General features: G+C 39.2%; 1 protein-coding gene across 5 annotated transcripts in view; it reads left to right on the plus strand.

The window, feature by feature from the left end:
- The first annotated feature begins 8,797 nt into the window (after positions 1 to 8,797).
- GCFC2 (GC-rich sequence DNA-binding factor 2) overlaps positions 8,798 to 21,369 on the plus strand; it is a 51,698-nt gene continuing 39,126 nt past the window's right edge. For 2 of the 5 annotated variants that reach the window (XM_074354386.1, XM_074354387.1), the window contains exons 1-6: positions 8,798 to 9,107; positions 9,428 to 9,502; positions 12,346 to 12,474; positions 15,803 to 15,913; positions 16,364 to 16,585; positions 17,496 to 17,593. In XM_074354386.1, coding sequence (XP_074210487.1) covers positions 8,831 to 9,107; positions 9,428 to 9,502; positions 12,346 to 12,474; positions 15,803 to 15,913; positions 16,364 to 16,585; positions 17,496 to 17,593 — 912 coding nt within the window. In that variant the 5' untranslated portion in view covers positions 8,798 to 8,830. The remainder of the gene's footprint in view (positions 9,108 to 9,427; positions 9,503 to 12,345; positions 12,475 to 15,802; positions 15,914 to 16,363; positions 16,586 to 17,495; positions 17,594 to 21,369) is intronic. The other 3 variants (XM_074354389.1, XM_074354388.1, XM_074354390.1) reach the window with 3 other exon arrangements.

Raw genomic sequence — 21,369 nt, forward strand, 5'->3', positions numbered from 1 at the left:
GAAATATGTGTAGTTTACTGTACAGGAACCAGACCACAATAAAAATGTTAAAAAATAAATAAAAGTAAAAATGAAGAGAACCCAACGAGCTCCTTTGCCCCTTCCTCTCTATGAGCACACAATGAGAAGACAGTCATCTATGAACCAGGACAAGTGTTCTCCCCAGTTACAAATGTGCCGGCACCTTGAATTTGGAATTCCCAGACTCCAGAATTGTGAGAAATACATTTCTGTTGTTTGTTTAAAAAATTTAAAAGACCAATGAAACTAAAAGCTGGTTCTTTGGAAAGATCAACAAAATTGATAAACCTTTAGCCCAACTCATCAAGAAAAAAAGGGAGAGGGCCCAAATCAATAAAATCAGAAATGAAAAAGGAGATGTTACAACAGACACCAGAGAAATACAAAAGATCCCAAGAGACCACTATGAGGTAAGAATATACAATGGAGAGAAGATAGTCTCTTCAATAAGTGGTGCTGGGAAAATGGACAGCTACATATAAAAGAATGAAACTAGAGCATTCTCTAACACCACATACAAAAAGAGACTTCAAGTGGATTAAAGACTTAATTATGAGACCAGGTAATATAAAACATCTAAAGGAAACATAGACACAATACTCTTTGACATAAATTACAGCAATATTTTGGGGGGATCTGTCTCCTAGAGTAATGGAAATAAAGCCAAAAATTAACAAATGAGACCTAATTAAACTTAAAAGCTTTTGCACAGCAAAGAAAACCATAAAAAAATGAAAAGACAACCTACAGACTGGGAGAAAATATTTGCAAATGATGCAACTGACAAGGAATTAATTTCCAAAATATACAAGCAGGTCACACAGCTCAATATCAAAACAAACAAACAAATAAAAACAACCCATTCAAAAAGTGGGCAGAAGATCTATATAGACATTTCTACAAAAAAGATATCCAGGTGGCCAACAGGTACATAAAAAGATGCTCAATATCACTAATTACCTGAGAAATGCAAAACTACAATGAAGTATCACCTCACACCTGTCAAAATAGCCATCATCAAAAAGCCTACAAATAATAAATGCTGGGAGGGGGTGTGGAGAAAAAGGAACCCTCCTACACTGTTGGTGGGAATGCAAATTGGTGCAGCCACTATTGGAGGACAGTATTGAGGTTCCTTAAAAATCTACAAATAGACTTACCATATGATCCAGCAATCCCACTCCTTGACATATACCTGGAGAAAATTAATTCAAAAAGATACACACACCCTAATGTTCACAGCAGCACTATTTACAGTAGCCAAGACAAGGAAACAACATAAATGTCCATCAAGAGATGAATGGATAAAGAAAATGTGGTGTATATATATATATATATATATATATATATATATATATACACACACACATTGTGTATACACACACACACACACACACAGTGGAATACTAAGTCAGCCATAAAAAGGAATGAAATAATATCACTGGCATCAACATGGATGGACCTAGAGTTTATCATACTAAGTTAAGTAAGTCAGTCAGAGAAAGACAAATATCATATGATATCACTTACATGTGGAATCTAAACAAATGACACAAATGAACTTCTTTACAAAACAGAAGGAGACTCACAGACACGGACAACAAATTTCTGGTTACCAGGTGGGGAAGGGGAGAGGGAGGGATAAATTGGGAGTTTGGGATTGGCAAACACAAACTACTATGTACAGAATAGGTTAACAACTAGGTCCTACTGTACAGCACAGGGAACTATATTCAATGGCTTGCAGTATTCTATAATTAAAAGAATATGAAAAAGTGTATATACATTTATATAACTCTATCACTACACTATACACCAGAAATTAATGCTATAGGAACTATAAGAACCAGCTGACCTGCACAGCCAGGAGTGCCTGGTTTGGGACTTAGCTGCCACTACAGACTTCCAGATCAGGTCAGCAACCTCAAGCTAGTGTGCAGAACGTAACAGCGCTGAGCCTAGCTGATCAGCATGATCGTGCACATGCAACTTACCATCTTCCCCAACACATTGGGCGCGTCACTCTTCCTGCTTGTCCTTCTAGCTAAAGGCTTGTCAATTTTGTTAATATTTTCAAAGAACCAGCTCTTAGTTACATTGTTCTTTTCTGTTGTCTGTGTAGTGTCTATGTCATTTATTTTCACTCATATTTTTATTATTGTTTTCCTTCTACTAACTTCGGGCTTTGTTTGTTCTTCTTTTTCTAGTTCCTTAAGGTGTAAAGTTAGGTTGTTTGAGGTTTATCTTGTTTCTTCAGGTACACCTGTACCGCACTGAACTTCCCTCTTAAAATTTTTTTGGCTGCATCCCACAAATTTTGGTATGTTGTTATTTTCATTTACATGTGTCTTCAGTAATTTTTTGATTTCTCCTTTGATTTCTTCATTAGCCCAGTAGTTTCTCAGTATGTTGTTGTTTAGTCTCCTCATCGTTTTGATTTTCCCAGCTTTCTTTTTGTAGTTGCCATGTAATTTCCTACCATTGTGGTCAGAAGAGATGCTTGATATCATTTCAGTCTTCTTAAATTTATTGAGATTTGTTTTGTGTCCCAACATATGGTCTACCTTTGATTCTCAGGGTTCCATATGCAACTGAGAAGAATTTGTATTTCCTGTGTTTGGATGGAATATTCTCTTCTTAAGACCACTGTTTTCTTGTTGACTTTCTTTCTGGATGATCTACCCATTGATGTAAGTGGTGTATGAAAATCCCCTTCTATTATTGTGTTGCTGTCAATTTCACCCTTTAGGTCTGTTAAAAATTGCTTTACATATTTTGGTCTTGCTATGTTAGGTGCATATATTAATAACTGTTATACCTTCTTGATGAATTGTCCCCTTTATCATTATAGAATGTCCATCTTTGTCTCTTGTTACCTTTTTTGGCTTGTAGTTTCTTTTGTCTGATATGACTATGGCTACAACCACTCACTTTTGGCTGCCATTTGTTTGGAGTATCATCTTCCACTCCTTTACTTTGAGCCTATGTTTGCTTTTAGAGCTGAGATGAGTCTCCTGGAGGCAGCATACAGTTGGGTCTTATTTTTAAATCCATCCACCAGTTCCGTGTCTCTTGATTTATGAGTTCAGTTCATTTACACTTAGGATGATTATTGATAGATGGGGCCTGAGCACTGCCATTTTATCATTTGTTTTCTGGTTGCTCTACAACTCTCTGCTCCCTTTTCCCTCTCCTCTACTTCTGACATACCTATTATCATTGTGCTGCCATTCTTAATGGAGTCAGATAGCTCTTGTAGAATTTCTTCATTTTTTTACCTTAGCTCTCCCTCCTCTTCTACCTGTATCATTTCTAGATTTCTAACTTAGAGCTTGCTAATTCTCTTTCCAATATGGTCTGTTTGATTTTCAGTGCTTTCTAATGCATTCTTCATCACATTTTGTGAATTCTTCATCTCCAGAATTTCTGTTTGTTTCTTTTTTAGAGCTCCAGTCTCTTTGGTAAAGTATTCTTTTTGTTCATTCATTTTGTTCTTGAGCTCATTGAACTGCCTTTCTTGAGTTTTCTCGTAGCTCATTGAGTTTCTTTGTGACAGATATTTTGAATTTTCTATCAGTTAGATTGCAATATTCCATGAATTTAAGTTTGGTTTCTAGAGAATTGTCATTTTCTTTTTGAAAATGTGATAATGTGTTAATGTGGTTTCTCATGGTGCCTGATGGGTTGTTCCCCTGCCAGAGTATTTGAAGTAGTGAACACTTTTCTTCTTTACAAAAAGCATTTTCTACTTGATTGTAACAACTCAACAGCTTAGTAATTAGAGGTCTTTATTCTCCTTCTCACTAGGTGACACTAGAGCATAAATTTTTGGTTTGTCTTACCTGAGCTGCCTCTGGCGATATTTGAGAATCTACCCTCTTCCCTTCCCTCACCCCACAGCCTTTTCCAGAGGTGTTGCCAATGTCACTGCTTGTATCTCCGGAGTCACTGGTGCCTCCTGGCTGCCAGTGTTGCTGTTGTTGATGGTGTCACCACCTAGGGCACTGGGATGGCAGGTGCCTCTATCATATCCAGCATTGCTTGGGTCACATGGGGTAGAAAACAAGGGGACCCAGGGTCTCAGGCACCTCTGCCACATCCAGGTTTTGGGGTTTGTGACACCAATACTGTGGGCAGGGAGCCAGAGTTGTGGGCACTTCCACAGCTGGACGGACAGGGTCACAGGTCCACTGCTGCTTCTGCCTTGTTCCCTGTGGCCATGGATGCCACTGTGGTCAGGATGGTGAAGTCATGTGTGCTATCTACCTTGCTGCTACCAGGTTCTCTGTGGCTCAACCCCCATGGCTAGAGGGCCAGGATCACAGGCATCGCCTCCACTGTTCTCTTGGTTCTGTCTCTTCTATGTGTTCCAGTCCATCCACCTTGAGATGTACAGATGTTTGGAACTCTCTGGCATCCTGGTGTACTGGGCAAAGAAACCTTTGTTGAGTCAAGGATGTTTTTAATAGTTGTAGATTAAAAGGGAGAGACTAAAGTGAAATGAAGGAGGAGACATTACAAAAGATACCTCAAAAATACATAAGCTCATAAAAGACTACTATGAACAATTATACATCAGCAAATTGGATGACTTAGAGTAAATGGATAAATTTCTAGAAACATACAACTTACCAAGTCTGAATCATAAAGAAACAGAAAATATGAACAGATCGATAAAGGAGACTGAAGCAGTAGTCAAAAACCTTCCAACACAAAAAAAGTCTAGGCCAGATGGTTTCATTAGTGAATTTTATCAAACACTTAGAGACAAATTAAAACCAATCCTTTCCAAACTCTACCCAAAAAACTGAAGAGTAGAGAGCCATCTCAAGTTAATTTTAAGAAGCTCTGATACTAAAGCCAGATCAGGTCACTACAATAAAAGAAAACTACGGACCAGCATCCCTGATGGATATAGATGCAAAAAGATTCTCAACAAAATATTATAAACTGAATTGAACAACATATTAAAAGAGTAACGCATCATGCTCAAGTGGGATTTATCTCTGAGAGGCAAGAACGATCCCACAGAAGTAAAGCAAAGAATGTGGTACACCATGTTAAATAGAATAAAAGAAACAAACCATATGATCCTCCCAGTAAATGCAGAAGAAGTATTTGACAAAATACAACATTCTCTCATGACAAAAACTCTCAACAGATTAGGTATTGAAGGAACATACCTCAACATAATAAAGGCCAGAAATGACAAGTCCACTCAATGGTGAAAGGCTAAAAGCTTTTTCTCTAAGATCAAGAACAAGACAGATCCACGCTCACCTCTCTTATTCAACACAGTACTGAAAGGCCTAGCTAGAGCAATCAGGCAAGGTAAAGAAGTAAAAGACATCCAAATCAGAAAGAAAGAAATAAAATTGTCATTATTTGCACATGATATGATCTTACATATAGGCAACTCTAAAGAATAAACACACACGCACACGCACACAGTTAGAAAGAATACATAAATTTTTAAAAATTGCAGAATAAAAAGCAACATACAAAAATCAGTTGCATTTCTACACATTAACAATGGACAATCCAAAAAGAAAATTTAGAAAACAATCCATCATCAAGAAAAAAATACTTGGGAATAAACTTAACCAGGGAGGTGAAAGACTTATACATTGAAAATCACAAAACACTGATGAAAAAAATTGAAAAAGACACAAATAAATGGAAAGATAACCTGTGTTCATGAATTGGAAGACAATTTTGTTACAATGTCCATAACTACCCAAAACAATCTACATAGTCAAACCAATCCCTTTTAAAATCCCAGTGGCACCTTTTATAGAAACAGGAAAACAACCCTAAAATTCATATGGAACCACAGAGTACCTTAAAGAGCCAAAACAACTTTAAGAAAGAAAACAAAGTTGAAGGCATCACATCTCCTAATTTTTAAACATATTACAAAACTACAGAAATCAAAACAGTATGTTACTTCCGTAAAGACAGACATATAGACCATGTAGCACAATGACACAGAATAGAGAATCCAGAAATAAACTCACACATGTATGGTCAACTGATCTTTGACAAAGGTGCCAAGAATACACAATGGGAAAGAATAGTCTCTTCAACATATAGTGTTGGGGAAACTGGATATCCACACACAAAAGAATGAAATTGGACCCTTATCCTACACCATACACAAAAACCAATTCAAAATATGTAAAACACTTAAATGTAAGATTATAAGCTGTAAAATTCTTGAAAGAAAATGTAAGGGAAAAATCTTCATGACATTGTTCTTGGCAAAGATTTCTTGGATATGATGCCAAAAGCACAGGAAATAGAATCAAAAATAGACAAGTAAGACTGTATCAAATTAAAAAGCTTCTGTGCAGCAAAGGAGACAATCCACAGAGTGAAAAGGCAACCTATGAAAAGAGAAAAAAATTTTGCAAACCGTGTATCTGATAAGAGATTAGTATCCAAAATATATAAGGTTCTGCTACAACTCAATGACAAAAACTACCAACAACAACAAAGCCAAATAACTCAATTTTGAAGTGGGCAAAGATTTGAACAGACCCTCTCCAAAGAAGCCAATGTGAAAGATGCTCAACATCGCTAATCTTGTCAGGGAAATGCAAATCCAAATCACAATGACATATCACTTCACAGCTGTTAGGGTGGCCAGTATCGATCAGTCAATCAACAATCAACAAGGGTTGGCAAGGTTACAGAGAAACTGGAAAGCTTGCACACTGTTGGTGGGAATGTGAAAAGGTGCACTTGCTATGGAAAACAGTATGGAAGTCCCTCAAAAAATTAAAAATAAAACTACCGTATGATCTGACAGTCCCACTTCTGGGCATTTATCCACAAGAATTAAAAAGACAGGATCTTGAAGACATTATTTGCACTCCCACATTCATTGCAGCACTATTCACAATAGCCAAGATGTGGAAACAACCTAAATGTCCATTGTCCAATGAACCAGTAAAGAAAATGTGGTATGTACACACAATGGAATATTATTCAGCTTTTAAAAAGAAGGAACTCCTGCTTCATGGGACAAAATGGATGAACTTTGAGGACATTATGCTAAGTCACAGAAGGATAAATACTGCATGATTCCACCTACATGAGGTATCAAGAAGAGCCAAAGTCATAGAAGCAGAAAGGAAAATCATGGTTGCCAGGGGCTGGGAGGAGGAAGAATGGGGAGTTCATGTACAACAGGTAAAAAAGTGTCAATTAAATAGAAAACATTTTAGAGATCTGCTGTACAACATTGTGTTTACAATTAACTGTGCACTTAAAATTTTGTTAAGAGGGTATACCTCACGTTAAGTGTTTGTAAAAAAGTAATTTCCAACAAGCCAACCTGTAATTAGGCTAATTTGAATAATAGCACCTGACCTTCAGGAGCAGGACCCCCATGCTTATTGTGACCCGCTGATTCAAGGACAAGGCTTCCATCATAGAAAGTGCTCAAAAATAGATGCTGGAAAAATGAAAACACAATTAGGTCCATACTTTCATGAAAGCATTTACACGATATACATATTTTTAATTCCCAAAGGAGAGAGTGATACTTTACTTATAAATATGACTTCCCAAAATTTTGTTCTCTGAGAAAGTTTGACATAGGTTGGCTTAAAAACAAACATACATCCATTACTTATAACAAGAGAGAATGAAAAAAATAGCTCTATAGTGAGAAAGAATGCCAAGAGTGACACAATCCTTCTGTAAGTAGCACATTTCTCACTAGAGGGTGCTCAGAACCCACTGATCAATGGCCAGAGACGCTGAATAAAAATGTCATTTCACCAGGGGAAAAACGGTCTTGGTATCCATGACACCGATTTCCAAAAGCTGGGAATACTTCATTTGCCAATTTTCTTCAATTATTAACCTTTGCAGTCTTGAATTATATAAAAGGTGAATAATGCAAAGTCTCGTATTAACTAGTTGATTGACTTAGTAAGCGAGTATTGTGAGTGAGCACGATGGGGGCAAATAAGGCGTATGGCGTTACCCATGCTCTCTCGGGAGAAAACTTCCTAGTATTCATGAGAAAGAGCAAATAATACAAGGTAGTGGTGATTATTAATACCTGGAAAGGCTGCTTACTCTCTGGTTGCTCTTTTCCCGTTTCTGTGTGTAATTCTGTGGGGCCGTCTTTCTTATCTCTGCGCTTCTTTTTAAACAACATCCCCATTTTTCAGATACTTTTTTTTTCTTATGTACCAAATTATTAAACCAGGCTCGATTGAAACCTTGGTGACTGGAAGCAATCATTTGATTTTTGCTTATTTGTGCGCTTACCATTTGTGTGTAGATTTTACTGCTTAGCTTTCAGCGACAGTCACTCACTCACACACACACACACACACACACACACACACACACACTCACTCACTCACTCACTCCTGTGGTTTTGTTCGTTTGTTTTAATTCTTAGTTGGAGAGAGAACTTCACTCTCACAAGGAAGAAGAGCTGATTCAGTCCCAGTCCAAGATGTGGGCGTAACGCCTGATTCCCAGACAGGGTTTGCAACAAGGAGAGCCTGTAAGCGCTGCTCGCCGTGGCACCCAGATCGGGGAGTCCGCGGGAATCCCTCCGCAACCATCTCCACAAGCCGGCCGTGCAGAGAACGCCCTGTATCCCCAGCCCCCAAGCCTGGGAACGGATCTCGGGGGAACAGAGCGAAGGGAGCAAAGCACGCACGCGCATGACGAAGCGGGCGAGAAGGCGCGCGCGTCGGGAGCGCGCACGCAGCGGCAAGGCGGGGGCGCGCGTCTGAGTGGACGCGGAAGCGAGCCTGCGCGCGGCGCCGCGGGGTCCGCCATGGCGCTCAGGCCGAGGAGGACTTTCCGGCAGCGCCGAGCCGACTCTAGTGACAGCGACGGCGCGCAGGAGCCATCTGCTGAACCCGGGGCGGCGGGAGAGCGGGCCGCGCCGGGCCCTGCGGAGGAAGGGCTGCCGTCTGGAGGAGGCCGCGCGGCAGCGGCGGAGCGGCCCCGCTGGGCGCGGAGCGGGGCCCGGGGCCGGGGCCGAGTCTGGGCGAGTTCCCGGCCTGCGGCGCGAGCGGCTGCGCGCGGGCGCGGCGGCTCGGGCGGCGCAGGTGACGCGGGGGCGCCCGGGGTCGAGGGGCGGCGCAGGTGACGGGGGGCGCAGGTGACGCGGGGATGGGGGCGCCCGGGGTCGGGCGGCGCAGGTGACGCGGGGATGGGGGGCGGGGGCGCCTGGGGTCGGAGGGCGCGGCTCTCTAGGGGTTTCCGTAACCCGCGGCGCACCACGGTGACGCGGGACCCCGGAGCTAGGCTGCCCGCGAGCTCCCGCCCGCCGTCCGTCCGGTCGCCGGGCTTTTGGGGGCGTGGGAAGGCCCTGTGCGGCTCGGGGCTCGTCTGTGCTTGCGCCGTCAGGTGAACCTTCCCGTTGCAGCTTTCGTGCTGTGCTGGGTGTTTACGAAGAACCTAAATCGTCACAGGAGAGCTAAAAAATTGTTAGTACTCTTAGGTAGGTGGAAGTACTTTCTAGAAACGTCCTCAATTATTTTGTTTACAAAACGCTTAACCAGAATGGTACAGTTAAAAAAACTAGGTGACAAGCTTTGGGACATTTCCTTTTGCTTTCTTAATCTGCAATTTAAAGGGGAAAACCGTGCCACAGTAGATTGGTGACACTGTAGACTACCAAATGGTAGTCATTTTGAAGGGTATTGACGTTCTTAGAAATAGAATTCAAGCAGCATAAACTTTATGTAAGATACGTTCTGGTTTGAATTTGAGTTTAATAATAATACAGTTTTCGGTTAGTCTTGAGGTAAAGAAAAAAATTTCTCCCCACTAATTTTAGTCGACGTGATTTCTTAGTCATTATTGTAATCACCTATTTACCTGAAGTTTTGATGATTTATTTGTATTTTATATCTACGTAAGTGGTCTGGGTAAACTTTAATAGGGAGAATTGAGGCGGAGAGTTGCCTTTTCTCTTGCCTCCTAGAACAGTGCCTCGCAAAGTTTTTGGTGCTTTGGTAAGAGTGTAAGGACATACCTTCGTACTCTTAAAAATTGTTAAGGATCCCAAAGAGCTTTTGTTTTGGTGGATTACATGTATAATATTTACCATATTAGGAATTAAGATAATTTTTATTAATTCTTTTTAAATTAACTAATTACATGTAAGAATAAGAAACATTTTTGTGAAAAATAACTATTTTCCCAAAAATAGTAAGAGTGACATTGTTTTCAATTTGCAAGTCTCTTTAATGTGAGGCTTAATGGAAGACAGCGAAATTCTCAAAGCTGTTTCTGTGTTCAGTGTGTTGAAATATGTTACTTTGTTTGAAGGTTGAAAACCTCAGGTAGGTGGTTAAGATTACTTAACCTAGTCGTTCACTGACGGTATTCTGCTTTAATGTTACAACAAAGTTCAACAAGTAATAGGTTCTCAAAAGTTAGTTTTCAAGTGGAAACTGAAACCATATCGGTCAATTTTTTTGTACTCCATTAGATTAAAACCTGTTGGTGTGTTTTGCACTTTGGGGAAAATACCCCTTGGAATACTCTCTGGAAAGTATTGGTTCACTGAGTTGAAGTTTTTGCAAATGTTGGTACACTTGACACAACATCCAGAAAAACTCTCTTAATGATACTACTAGTATCATCAATCTTTTAAATATTAGAAAGCTATGGAATTTACAGTGCACTTGAATTACTGGAATTACATACAGTCTTCACTTGAAATCTCTGATTGTTGAAGTGATAGTCACAAGTTTACTAATCTTTGAGAAAATGTCATACATCCGTATCTGAATAAATGGTATTCCTCCTAAAGACAGTGGCTAAGCTGAACTTGCAGTTGCATAACACAAGCGCTTTTTCCTTGAGCCAGCCGTTGCGTTTCAGCATGCCCCAGAAATGCTTTATGCATGTTTCCATTCTGATCCACAGAACATTAAAAAGATAATGTACTCAAGGTTAAGATTTAATAAAATTAATTTGTATTGCTTCTTTAAGAACCATAAGTGAAACTGACTATTTTTCTTGCTGATGCGTGGTGGCAAAGAATACGGTGGCTGCTTCTGCAGATTTTGGTATCACTGCCTTGATTTAAACTAAGAGATCAGGAGTTTTGTCCACCACTGCTTTTGCTTCCTTATGTAAACATTCCCAGGGTGAAAAATGGAAGTCACATGTTAATATTGTCATGAAAGTAGTTTTGGTTTTAAAGCCCTCTGAAAGGGTTTGAGGGACCTCCAAGGGGGCCTGGACCACACTCTGAGAACCACTGCTTTGGTGTGACTTGACTTCAGCTTCACTACAGGAAGATGTAGTTGTTGTCATAAGCAGCAGTAACTAAGATAGATGTAAGTTGTAGCTATATTCCTTTGTCTTTTAAGTTTTGATCTTACTCCAGACTTTCTTGAAATGTATATAGGTCTTCTAATTAAGGGACGTTTTTAAGATAAAGAGCACTATTTATGTAGTCTTATGTAACACTGTTAAATACTTAAAGTATTTAAGTATTAAGGTTATTAATGAATCTTACAAAGTAATTGTGAACTAACAAGTCCTTTTTTGTCAATAATACTATGAATTCCTTTATATTTTGCTCACTGAGTTCTCATATCAGCCCATGGGTGTTATCTCTTAAGGTTATCTTTGTTTACTAGATTGGCTCCTTTCCAGAATGACACAATGGAAACACATCCATGATTTGATTTGAGACCACAGCTCATTACAGTACTTCTTAACAGCAGCCATTGAAATGTGACGTAATGCTTAAATTTGAGAGCCTAAGTTCCAGAGTTGTATGAAATTAGAGTGAGAGTCCTGCTTCTCTATTTAGTAACTTTGTGACGCTGGACATGTTACTTAGCCTCTCCAATCCTTAGTGTCATCATCAGTAATTTACTTTATAGAATTGTGAGTATTAAAGGAAATAAACCTTGTAAAACAGACTTCAGTATGGCTAGCACGTAGCAAGTATGCATTAAGTATTCTCTTCTTTTTTTACTTACTCTCTACCACTATGTTTCTTTTCTGTTTTAAGTATTTTTTCCATTTTTGTCATTTTCTTTTTTTTCTTATGTTCCCTCTCCTCTTTTCATTTCATTCTTTAAGGGAGTATTTACTAGAAAGTAGATAGTACAAATAGGATAAATCTTTGTACATTTATTAGCTTTTCCATTGATTTCAGAAAGGATGAAAGTTAAGGAAAGATCTGCACATCTACTTCAAATATGTGGAGTAAAATTAAAACACCATGTTTTACATATGCCATGTGTTGTTTATAATTTCAATTATTAATTCCACATCTTGAATCTTTCTTGTTTTATTTTAAAAATGTCCTGTTAGAATCCAGAGCGGTAGATCTTCCAACAGACAAAGAGGATGGAACACATCATTCTTCAGAAAGTAAAGATGATCAGAGTTCATTTTCCAGTGGCTCTAGCTCTCTGGAAGAAGAAGAAGTTTCATCAGTAGGTTGGTAATTTTTGTAATTTTCGTTAAGAGCTTTATTTATAGTATTAGTATTTTCTATACCAGTGATTCTTCTTATTGCTAAACTCTAGTGAAGTATGGACAAGTGATTACTATTGATTATCCGAGTGCCAGAGTTGCCTGCTCATTTACGTTCCGTAACGTGCCCAGGGTCTGATGGCTTGTACGAGGCAGAGCTAGTCTGCTCCAGAGCCTGGTTCTTAACAGCTGTGCTGTACTGGGTGATTCATGCCAGTGTCTGGAAGGTGGTAAGAATTCGTCTGTGAGGATGTTTCAGGTGCAGGATGTAGCATATATAAAACTCTAAGAAAAAAAATAGCATGTGTGGAGAACTAAAAGTAGTTTTTGAACTGAAAATACTTGATTAAAGTTTTAAGAAAGAAGAACAAAAAGAAAGCAGAGGGACACACTGGAGTGAAATAATACAGGGTTTTGAGAGAACTACTGAAAATTTTATGCAAATAAGTGACATGACCACATTTGTGTTTTAGAAAGTTAAGTCCAGTTCAGGGGTTGGGAAGTTACCACCTGTGGGCCAAATCTGGCTCACTACCTGCTCTTGTGACTAAAGTTTTATTAAAACAAAGCCATGCTCCTTCAGTTATGGATTGTCTGTGTCTGCTTTTGACTGCAGACAAAATGGCAGAGTTGAGAAGTTGTGACAAAGACTTCATGGCCTGAAAAGCCAGTGATACTCACTTGGCTTTCTGCTCTAGCTCAGAGGTGCATAACTCATCTGTGCTGTGGACTCTCTTCAGTCTAATGAAGCCTAAGACCACTTCTGACAAAAACAGATGCAAGGCCACTGTGTGGTCACGGTGGACCTGTGTGCCACTCACGCAGGCACTGCGGTTCCACCCAGAAGCAGCACAGGGCTGTGTCCCTTTCTCCGTTACATTCGTCAGACCTAGTACTAGGCTGTGGTTTAGAGTGGGCTGGAGCTGGAGGCCTGGGCCCTGTGGCTGTGGGATCAAGGTGGTCGTGCTGCTGCCTGGGACCTGGGCTGCCTCTGTGTCAGCCCTGTCCCAGAACCCGTCAGCCCCAATTCTGTCTCCAAGTTGAGGTGTGGAGTAGGCAGGACTGGAGCACTCCCACCAGGAAGTGAATCTCCGCACACTCCTGCTCAGGGCCTGTCCACCCGAGCCTCAACGCCCAGCCACTGTGCACTTCTGTGGTACCGCCTGGTGTGCTCTCTGACTAAGTCTGCCACAGCCGGACCCACGCCTACCATGTGCACTTGACAGCGGGCTCCATTGTTCAGCCTGGACCACATCCCCGTCCCTCCGGGCTGCCGCCACACAGGTAGATGGAGGCCTCTCCCAGGGCCTGTCTGCCTGAGATTCAGCACTTGGTGTATTTGTGACCCTGCCTGATGCACGCTTGGGTTTGGGAGGTCAGGGGAAGCTTGGGAAGTGCCACAAGGTGACAGTCACTAGCACTGGTCCTCTCCACCCTCATTGTTAGCAAGCCAGCATGCCGGCATTCCTCACAGAAGAATCTAGGCTTCCCCAGCCCCTCTGTCTGTCCCAGTGGATTTCCCAGCTGGCAGGGGGCTTCCCAGGTGAGAGTCTGCCTGTGTGAACCTCCTCTCCCTTACAGACCTCTCCCAAGGATGCCGGTCCCGTCCTGATGCCTTTTTATTCCCCTGTCCTGCCCAGTTACATGGAGAGCCTCTTGCAGCTTTGGTTATGTGGGAGATCTGCCCGTTTCCAGTTGGTTTTCTGAGAGCTGTTACACATGTAGACGAATTTTTGATGTGTTTATGAGGGACGTGAGCTCCACGTCCTCCTGCTCTGCCGTCTTGATCCCTCTCCTAACCTCTACTCTTTAGATAGCATGATGTATGTGAAAATTACTTGTGAGTTCTAAGTCTGTAAAACTGTTTTTATTATTATAAAACAATATGCTAACATTATTAATTCATCCCATGTCTGACCAGCGTCTGCTGTGTGGGAACCCTTCAGCTAGGTGTTAGATGTATAGACAGGACAGGAAAGAGTATTCTTCCTTGAACTTTTACTTCTTTATTGTAGCTTGAGAAAGGACTGGCTTTATAGTAAGAGCAGTATCTCGCTAGTGAGTCCATGGCCTGTGATCCATCCATTAAGCCCTTAAGCCCCACCAGGGCACTCGCAGCCGAGTCACTTCCAGTGAAGTGTTCCTGTTTCTGTGCTCACGCGCTTGAGTATTTGAACTTAAGTGTGTCAGCTTGACCCGGCTTGTACAGTGAAGTCCCGTGGGGGCTGTGAAAACATCCTGCGGCTCAGCTCTACCTCAGATCAACTGAGTCTGAATCTCTGGGATGGAAGCCTGATTAGCAGCGGACTGTCAGCCTTCTTGGGTGGGTCTGACGTGTAGCAAGGGTCAGTAAACGCTGATGCAGAACCTGCTGTGATGTTTTTGAACTTTAATTCTGCTTTAAATTGAGCCAGCTATAACTTCCAGCTTTAAAGGTATGTCATCCTGCCTTAATTCACTTCACAATAAAATCATTAAAAAAGGCAAGACAGAATTCAGAGCCATCTTGCAGATCCTTACATTGCTTCGTAATCAGGTTTTTGTTTATGTTTTTGTTTCTGGAGTAGTTACTCAGCCAGTTCAAGATCCAGTGCACTGTGTGATTTTTTTCTCTGTATACTTTTACATTGCCCACAGTGCTTCGGGAGGATGAAGAGACACCTCACCTGAATCATTTTCCTGATACTATCCTGCAAATAATTCTCGTTTATAAAAAATAAATCACTTGGTTTGATATTCCTTATTTTTAATGAGTATGTATTATAGTTCCTAGGGCTCACCACTTTCCGCTTCATAATTATTTCAAGCACTTTTTGTTTTCTAGGACTGGTGTCAAGTATTTTGGTCTGTAATTTCTGAAATCTCTCTCTCTTTTTCTGTTTCAAAAATGAGAGTATTTCTGCACCTCCATGCGTATAATACCTTTTCTATTTATTTCTCAAAGAATTTAGACTGATTTGTGGGAATGGTTAGAAAATTTTGCTCAGTGGCTTGGCACTCCTGATTAATATTTTGAAGTCCTTAAATGATGAAGATTTCTCTTGCTGTTTTGTTTACCTTAGTATTTTGCTTAAGAAACCAATTTTTTTTCCGAAGTGTAAAGTTAAATTTCAGCTTAGATCATGCATGCAGAAACTTATTTTGAGTTGATACAGTCTATATTAATGTGGTTTGTACTGTATAAAGTAAAGGAAAAATAAAACAAGTCTCTTAAAAGATTCTGTCCCTTAAATATTTTTCACCTGGTAAATAACCTGATTATTTCTTTTATACTTTTTAACTTTTCTTTTAGTTTATTCATATGAGAATCACCACACGACCTTGAAGGCTGATTTGACTGTGTGCTGGGTTTTAGTCTGTTTCTCACGCCCTGTGTGCCTGGATTCCCGAAGGGGAGGAACAGGTCGTTGTATAATCTTTCTTGCTTTGTAACTCATTCCGCTCTACCACCCATTCTGACCTCTGCAGTTCTCCCTGACTGAGCGACTCCGTGCTCAGCCCTCTCCACGTCCCTGCCCTGATAATTTCAGAGGGTCTGGAAATGAGAGCGAGTGAGCCCTCAGCGAAAAGTCAGCAGCAGCACCTGGTGAATAAGAGAGTTAAAAGATAAATGGAAATGGTTTCACTGTATTTTCTGATACTTCTAGATTTGGTTCATTTCTCTAATTTATATTTAATCTCTATCAAAATAATTATCTTCCATTGGTACACATTTTGGATCATTTAGTTATATTCATATCAAAATAGTGAAAAAAGTTGAAAAAATAGTGCTTTTTTTCCTTTATTTAAATATTGGTAATGTTTATTTCTACTGGTGTTTTGTGTTCAATGCCCTCCTCCTTGTTTCTTTCAGTAAACATCCCTGATGCAGCTTTTATTCGGGCAGCCTACAGAACACGTAAATTGGCCAGGGCCCAAGAGGACTATATTTCTTTGGATGTAAAGCATGTCTCCCTCATCTCTGGTACGAAGAAAAACAGTGAAGATTCTGAGAGTGAGCCTGATGATCATGAAAAGATAATTCCATTTATCCCAAAGCTTCAGACGCTTAGGCAAAGAATGGCTGAAGAAACAAGTACGTATTTAATTTATTTATGATGTATAAACATTTTTCATTAGAATATAGTATTATGGTAAAAAAAAAAAAAACTCCATAAAAACATAATGTAGTGTCTTATGGGTGTTTAAGGGTTTTTTTTAAATACCAGTTTAGGTCACTGACATCACGGCTTCTGAAATACACGTCTGTATCAACGTGTTATCATCAAAGGGTATGTGCAGTAATGTTTACTGTTATCTGATCTCCACTTGATCTTTCTTGGCAGGTTAGCAAAATTATATAGTATCTTACTTTTTTATATTGAAAACTTTCATTGTCACCTTTATAAGATTTTTTTTTAACATGAAAGCATCTGTAGGGATTTTAGGTGTCATATATTAAAATCTTCCCTGCTCTAGTAAAAAGTTTTCCTCAGGCAATAATTGTTTGTTCTCAAAAGACTATTTTCACGTTTCTCATATGTAAACAATATTGTCTTACCAAAGTTATTGTCATTTCAAATAATATTATTTTAGAATGGGACTTTTGGTTTCTGTTAACCCAGAAATTATTTTTGCAAATTTAGATTCTTAGGTAGAATTGAGAATCTGATAAAACCAGATGTTTCATTTTTTTCTAAGCTTTTTCTGTATGTGAGCCCATTGTGTTTTGAGTGAGGCAGTTTGGTGATGAGTGTCAGATTGCTGCATTCAAGTCACAGGTTCAACACAGTGCTTGGAGAAGTTATTTAACCTCCTGATATCTGAATTTCCTTGTTTATAAAGTGAGGGTGATAATAGTGCCTTCGTCCCAGAATTACTGTGAAGAATAAGTTAACACATATAAAAGGTGCTAAGCCAGCACATTATAAGCTCCCCAAAAATGTTTGCTGCTGTTAGAATGGGAAGATATGGAATATTTACACATGAACTTTTTTTTTCCTTAGCAACCAAAAATGAAGAGACAAGCGAAGAAAGTCAAGAAGATACAAATCAGGATATTTGGGAACAGCAGCAGATGAGGAAAGCAGTTAAAATCACAGAGGTAATTTATGTACTATGTGTACGTTTCCTGTGGCTGCTGTAGCAAATTACCACAAACTTGATGGCTTAAAACAACAGATATTTATTTGCAACAATTGTTGAGGCTAGACATCTCAAATCAAGGTATTGGCAGGACTGTGTTCCCTTTGAAAGTCTTAGAGATGAATTCTTTTATTTTTCTTCTTTTTTCTAGTTATTTTTCCTTTTCTTTTTTTTTTTCTTTTTTTAATTGAAGTCGAGTTGACATACAGTATTATGTTAGTTTCACATGTACAGCATAGTGATTGACTTTTAAATACATTATGAAAGGAATCACCATAAGTCTAGAAACTGTCACCATACAAAATGACTACAGAATAACTGACTGTATTCCTTACTCTATATTACATCCCTGTGACTTTATTTTATAACTGGAACCTTGTACCTCTTAATCCCCTTCGGCTGCATCACCCTACCCCCATCCCTCTCCCCTCTGACAACCACCAGTTTGCTCTTTGTATCTGTAAGTAGTCTGTTTCCCAGGAGTGGGATTGCTGGATCATATAGTAAGTCTATTTTTAGATTTTTAAGGAACTGCCATACTGTCCTCCTTAGTGGGTGCACCAGTTTACATTACCAACAATGTAGAATGGTTCCTTTTTCTCCACGATCTCTCCAACATTTATATTTGTAGATTTTTTAATGATGGCCATTCTGACTGGTGTGAGGTGTATTACAGTTTTGATTGGCATTTCTCTAGTAATTAGCGATATAGAGTATCTTTTCATGTTCGTGTTGGCCATCTGGATGTCTTTGGAGAAATGTCTGTTTAGGTCTTCTGCCCCTTTTTGGTTGGGTTGGTTTGTGTTTTTGATACTAAGCTCTGTAAGCTGTTTGTGTATTTTGGAAATCAGTCCCTTGTTGGTCACATCATTTGCAAATACTTTCTCCCATTCTGTAGGTTGTCTTTTTGTTTGTTCATGGTTCCTTTGCTGTGCACAGGCTTTCAAGTTTAATTAGGTCCCATTCGTTTATTTTTGCTTTTACTTCCATTACTCTGGGAGTTGGTTTGAAAAAACCATTGCTGGCTTTGTGTCACCGTGTTCTGCCTGCGTTTTCCTCTAGGGGTTTCATTGTACCCGGGCTTACACTGAGGTCTTTAATCCATTTTGAGTTTATTTTTCTATAAGATGTTAAAGAATGTTGTCATTTCTTTCTTTTATGTGTGGTTGTCCCGCTTTCCCAGCACCACTTACTGAAGAGACTGCCTCTTCCCCATTTTATAATCTTGCCTTGTTTGTCGTAGATTAATTGACCATAAGTGCGTGGGTTTATTTCTGGACTTTCTGTCCTGTTCCGTTGATCTGTGTATCTGTTTCTGTGCCGGTTCCATACTGTTCTGATTACTGTAGCTACATTTGTAGTGTAGTTTGAAGTCAAGGAGCTTGATACCTCTGCCTTTGTTCTTCTTTCTTAGGTTGCTTTGGCTAATTCAGGCTCTTGTGTGTCACCAGATGAACGTTAGGATTTTTTGTTCTAGTTCTATGAAAAGTTCCATTGGTATTTTTAGAGGGATTGCATCAAATCTCCCAGTGGAAAACTTTCTTTCTTTTTCTAAGTTCTGGTTGCTCCAGGTATTCCTTGCTTTGTGACTACGTAACTTCTACCTGTACCTCCTTTTGCACGGGGGCTTCTGTGAGCCTCTACTTTGTGTGTCTCTTACAAAGACACTTACTGGATTCAGAGCCCACTTGGATAATCCAGGATGATCTCATCTTGAGATAACTTCACTGAATTACAACCACAAAGACCCTTTTTCCAAATAAGCTCACATTCAGAGGTTCTGTGGGTTAGGACGTAAACCTGTCTCTGGGAGGCCGTCATTTAACCTGCTGTACCATGTGAATTACGTTCTTTTCCCACTAGATTGTAGGTACTCTCCACATACTGTAAGCTGCTTGGGGTAATCATATCTTTATTTTATGATAACTGACAATATATTATATGGTAAATGCTTATTAAATGTGAAGCTTAAACAAATAAATAGAATTAAAACTAACAAGCAAACAAAAGAAATACTATATTTGGGGTCAAAAGTGCTGGATTTGGGTTCTGGCTCTGCCACTAAAATACACTCTCCATAAGGTCAAGAATTATTAACTTTTTTTTTTAGTGTTATATTCCACAGTGCCTAATATTATGAGTGCTCAGTAAATGCTTGTATGGCTTTGAGCAAATCATTTAATTTTTCTAAATCTCAGTTTTCTCATCAATAATGTGGGAGTGATAGTGCTGCTACCAGAATAGATGGCTGTAAGGCTCAAAATGATTAATCTAAATCCAAGTGCTTATAAATTGTATAACAAATGCAGGGTTTTATATTTAATCTTTTTAATAGGAATGCTTTGAAAGATTTTTTACTCTTCTAAGCAAGGAAGTACTGTAAGACCTTCATGTTATTAAAACTAAAAAACTAAGGTAAGCCTTTGGTTGTAATTTAGAAATCTCTGACCAGAGAAATGATTTTGACTCTGTGATTATAATAGACTTGATTTCCCCCTCCGTTTTTAGTGAACTCAGTATAGTAACAGATTTAAACAGTACTTTGAGAAAAAAGCATGCTGTAGTCCTTACTCTTAACGGCTTGAGTTTGCATAATTTCTTTTTATTTGAAGTATTTGTTGACTTGCTGTCATAGTGTACATCAGAATTTCCCAAACTTTCTCATTCATGGAGCCCTTAGTGTCTCAGTAATCTTATGGAACCCCAGGCCAAGAGAATTTCAAAGCAATTCCATTTATGAAGTAGTTAGTTCCGTAGAATTTAATTAGGTTATTTCCTAATAACTTAGTCGCTATTTAGAAAAAATACTACAGATAAATTGAAGAAAAAATAGTTCTACTAAGTGACCACAGTGGGATGTGTCCACCTGTTGAACATTGCGTGACTTGTCGCACCTTGGGATCCGATTGGACGCTGTGATCCCATCTCCTCTTTCACGTTGATTTTCAGTCATTACTTTTTTTTTTTTTCATTTACCAGAAGCCCAGCTTCACTAGTAAGACTATCAGAAGGAATGTAGCACAATCTAATATTGAAACTGAACTGTTTAGAACTAGTAGTTCCAACAAATATTGACTATTGTTACGTTTCACTAAAAAAATTTAAAATATCTCACAGCGCCCTTTTGAGTTCATTGGAATACTTTAGTACACAGTTTGGGAACCACAATATGCATACAGTTTTGAATTCTGATTCCCCGTTTCTACATAATTAAAATAATGACTGATTTTTAAAGTTGCGTATTTATTGGAGTCGATTAATTGTAATTTTTTGAGCCTTTTTTTTTTTAGCGAACATTTTAGGTTATATGCAATCTGAATATTTTTGCCATTATTGGTAAGAATTGGTAAATATTTGCTTGGTTTTTTTCCTTCCTTCTTTTTCTTTTCTTCTGATGTGTTTTTTCAACTGCTCTCTTTAGGTAATGGCCAAGAATGGTATTACTAATAAAGAAGATGAACATTTTAATGGCACTTACTGTATTTTTCTTTGTTGCTTTCTAGAGAAATTTTAAATCAATCTGTAGTGCCACCGATATTAAGGGAGTGTTTCACAATAATCTTACCAGCTTTAGGTGAAGATTTAGTTGGTGAGAATGGAATCTCAAAAAGTTTATTTGATTTGCATTTTTATTACTAATGTGGGTGCGTTTACTGATTCCTTTGTTAAAGATTTACTGCATGCCACAGTATTTGTTTCTTGTGACTGCTGTAACAAATTACTACAAAGTGAATG

Source organism: Camelus bactrianus, chromosome 28 (assembly GCF_048773025.1).
Source record: "Camelus bactrianus isolate YW-2024 breed Bactrian camel chromosome 28, ASM4877302v1, whole genome shotgun sequence".
Lineage (NCBI taxonomy): Eukaryota > Metazoa > Chordata > Mammalia > Artiodactyla > Camelidae > Camelus > Camelus bactrianus.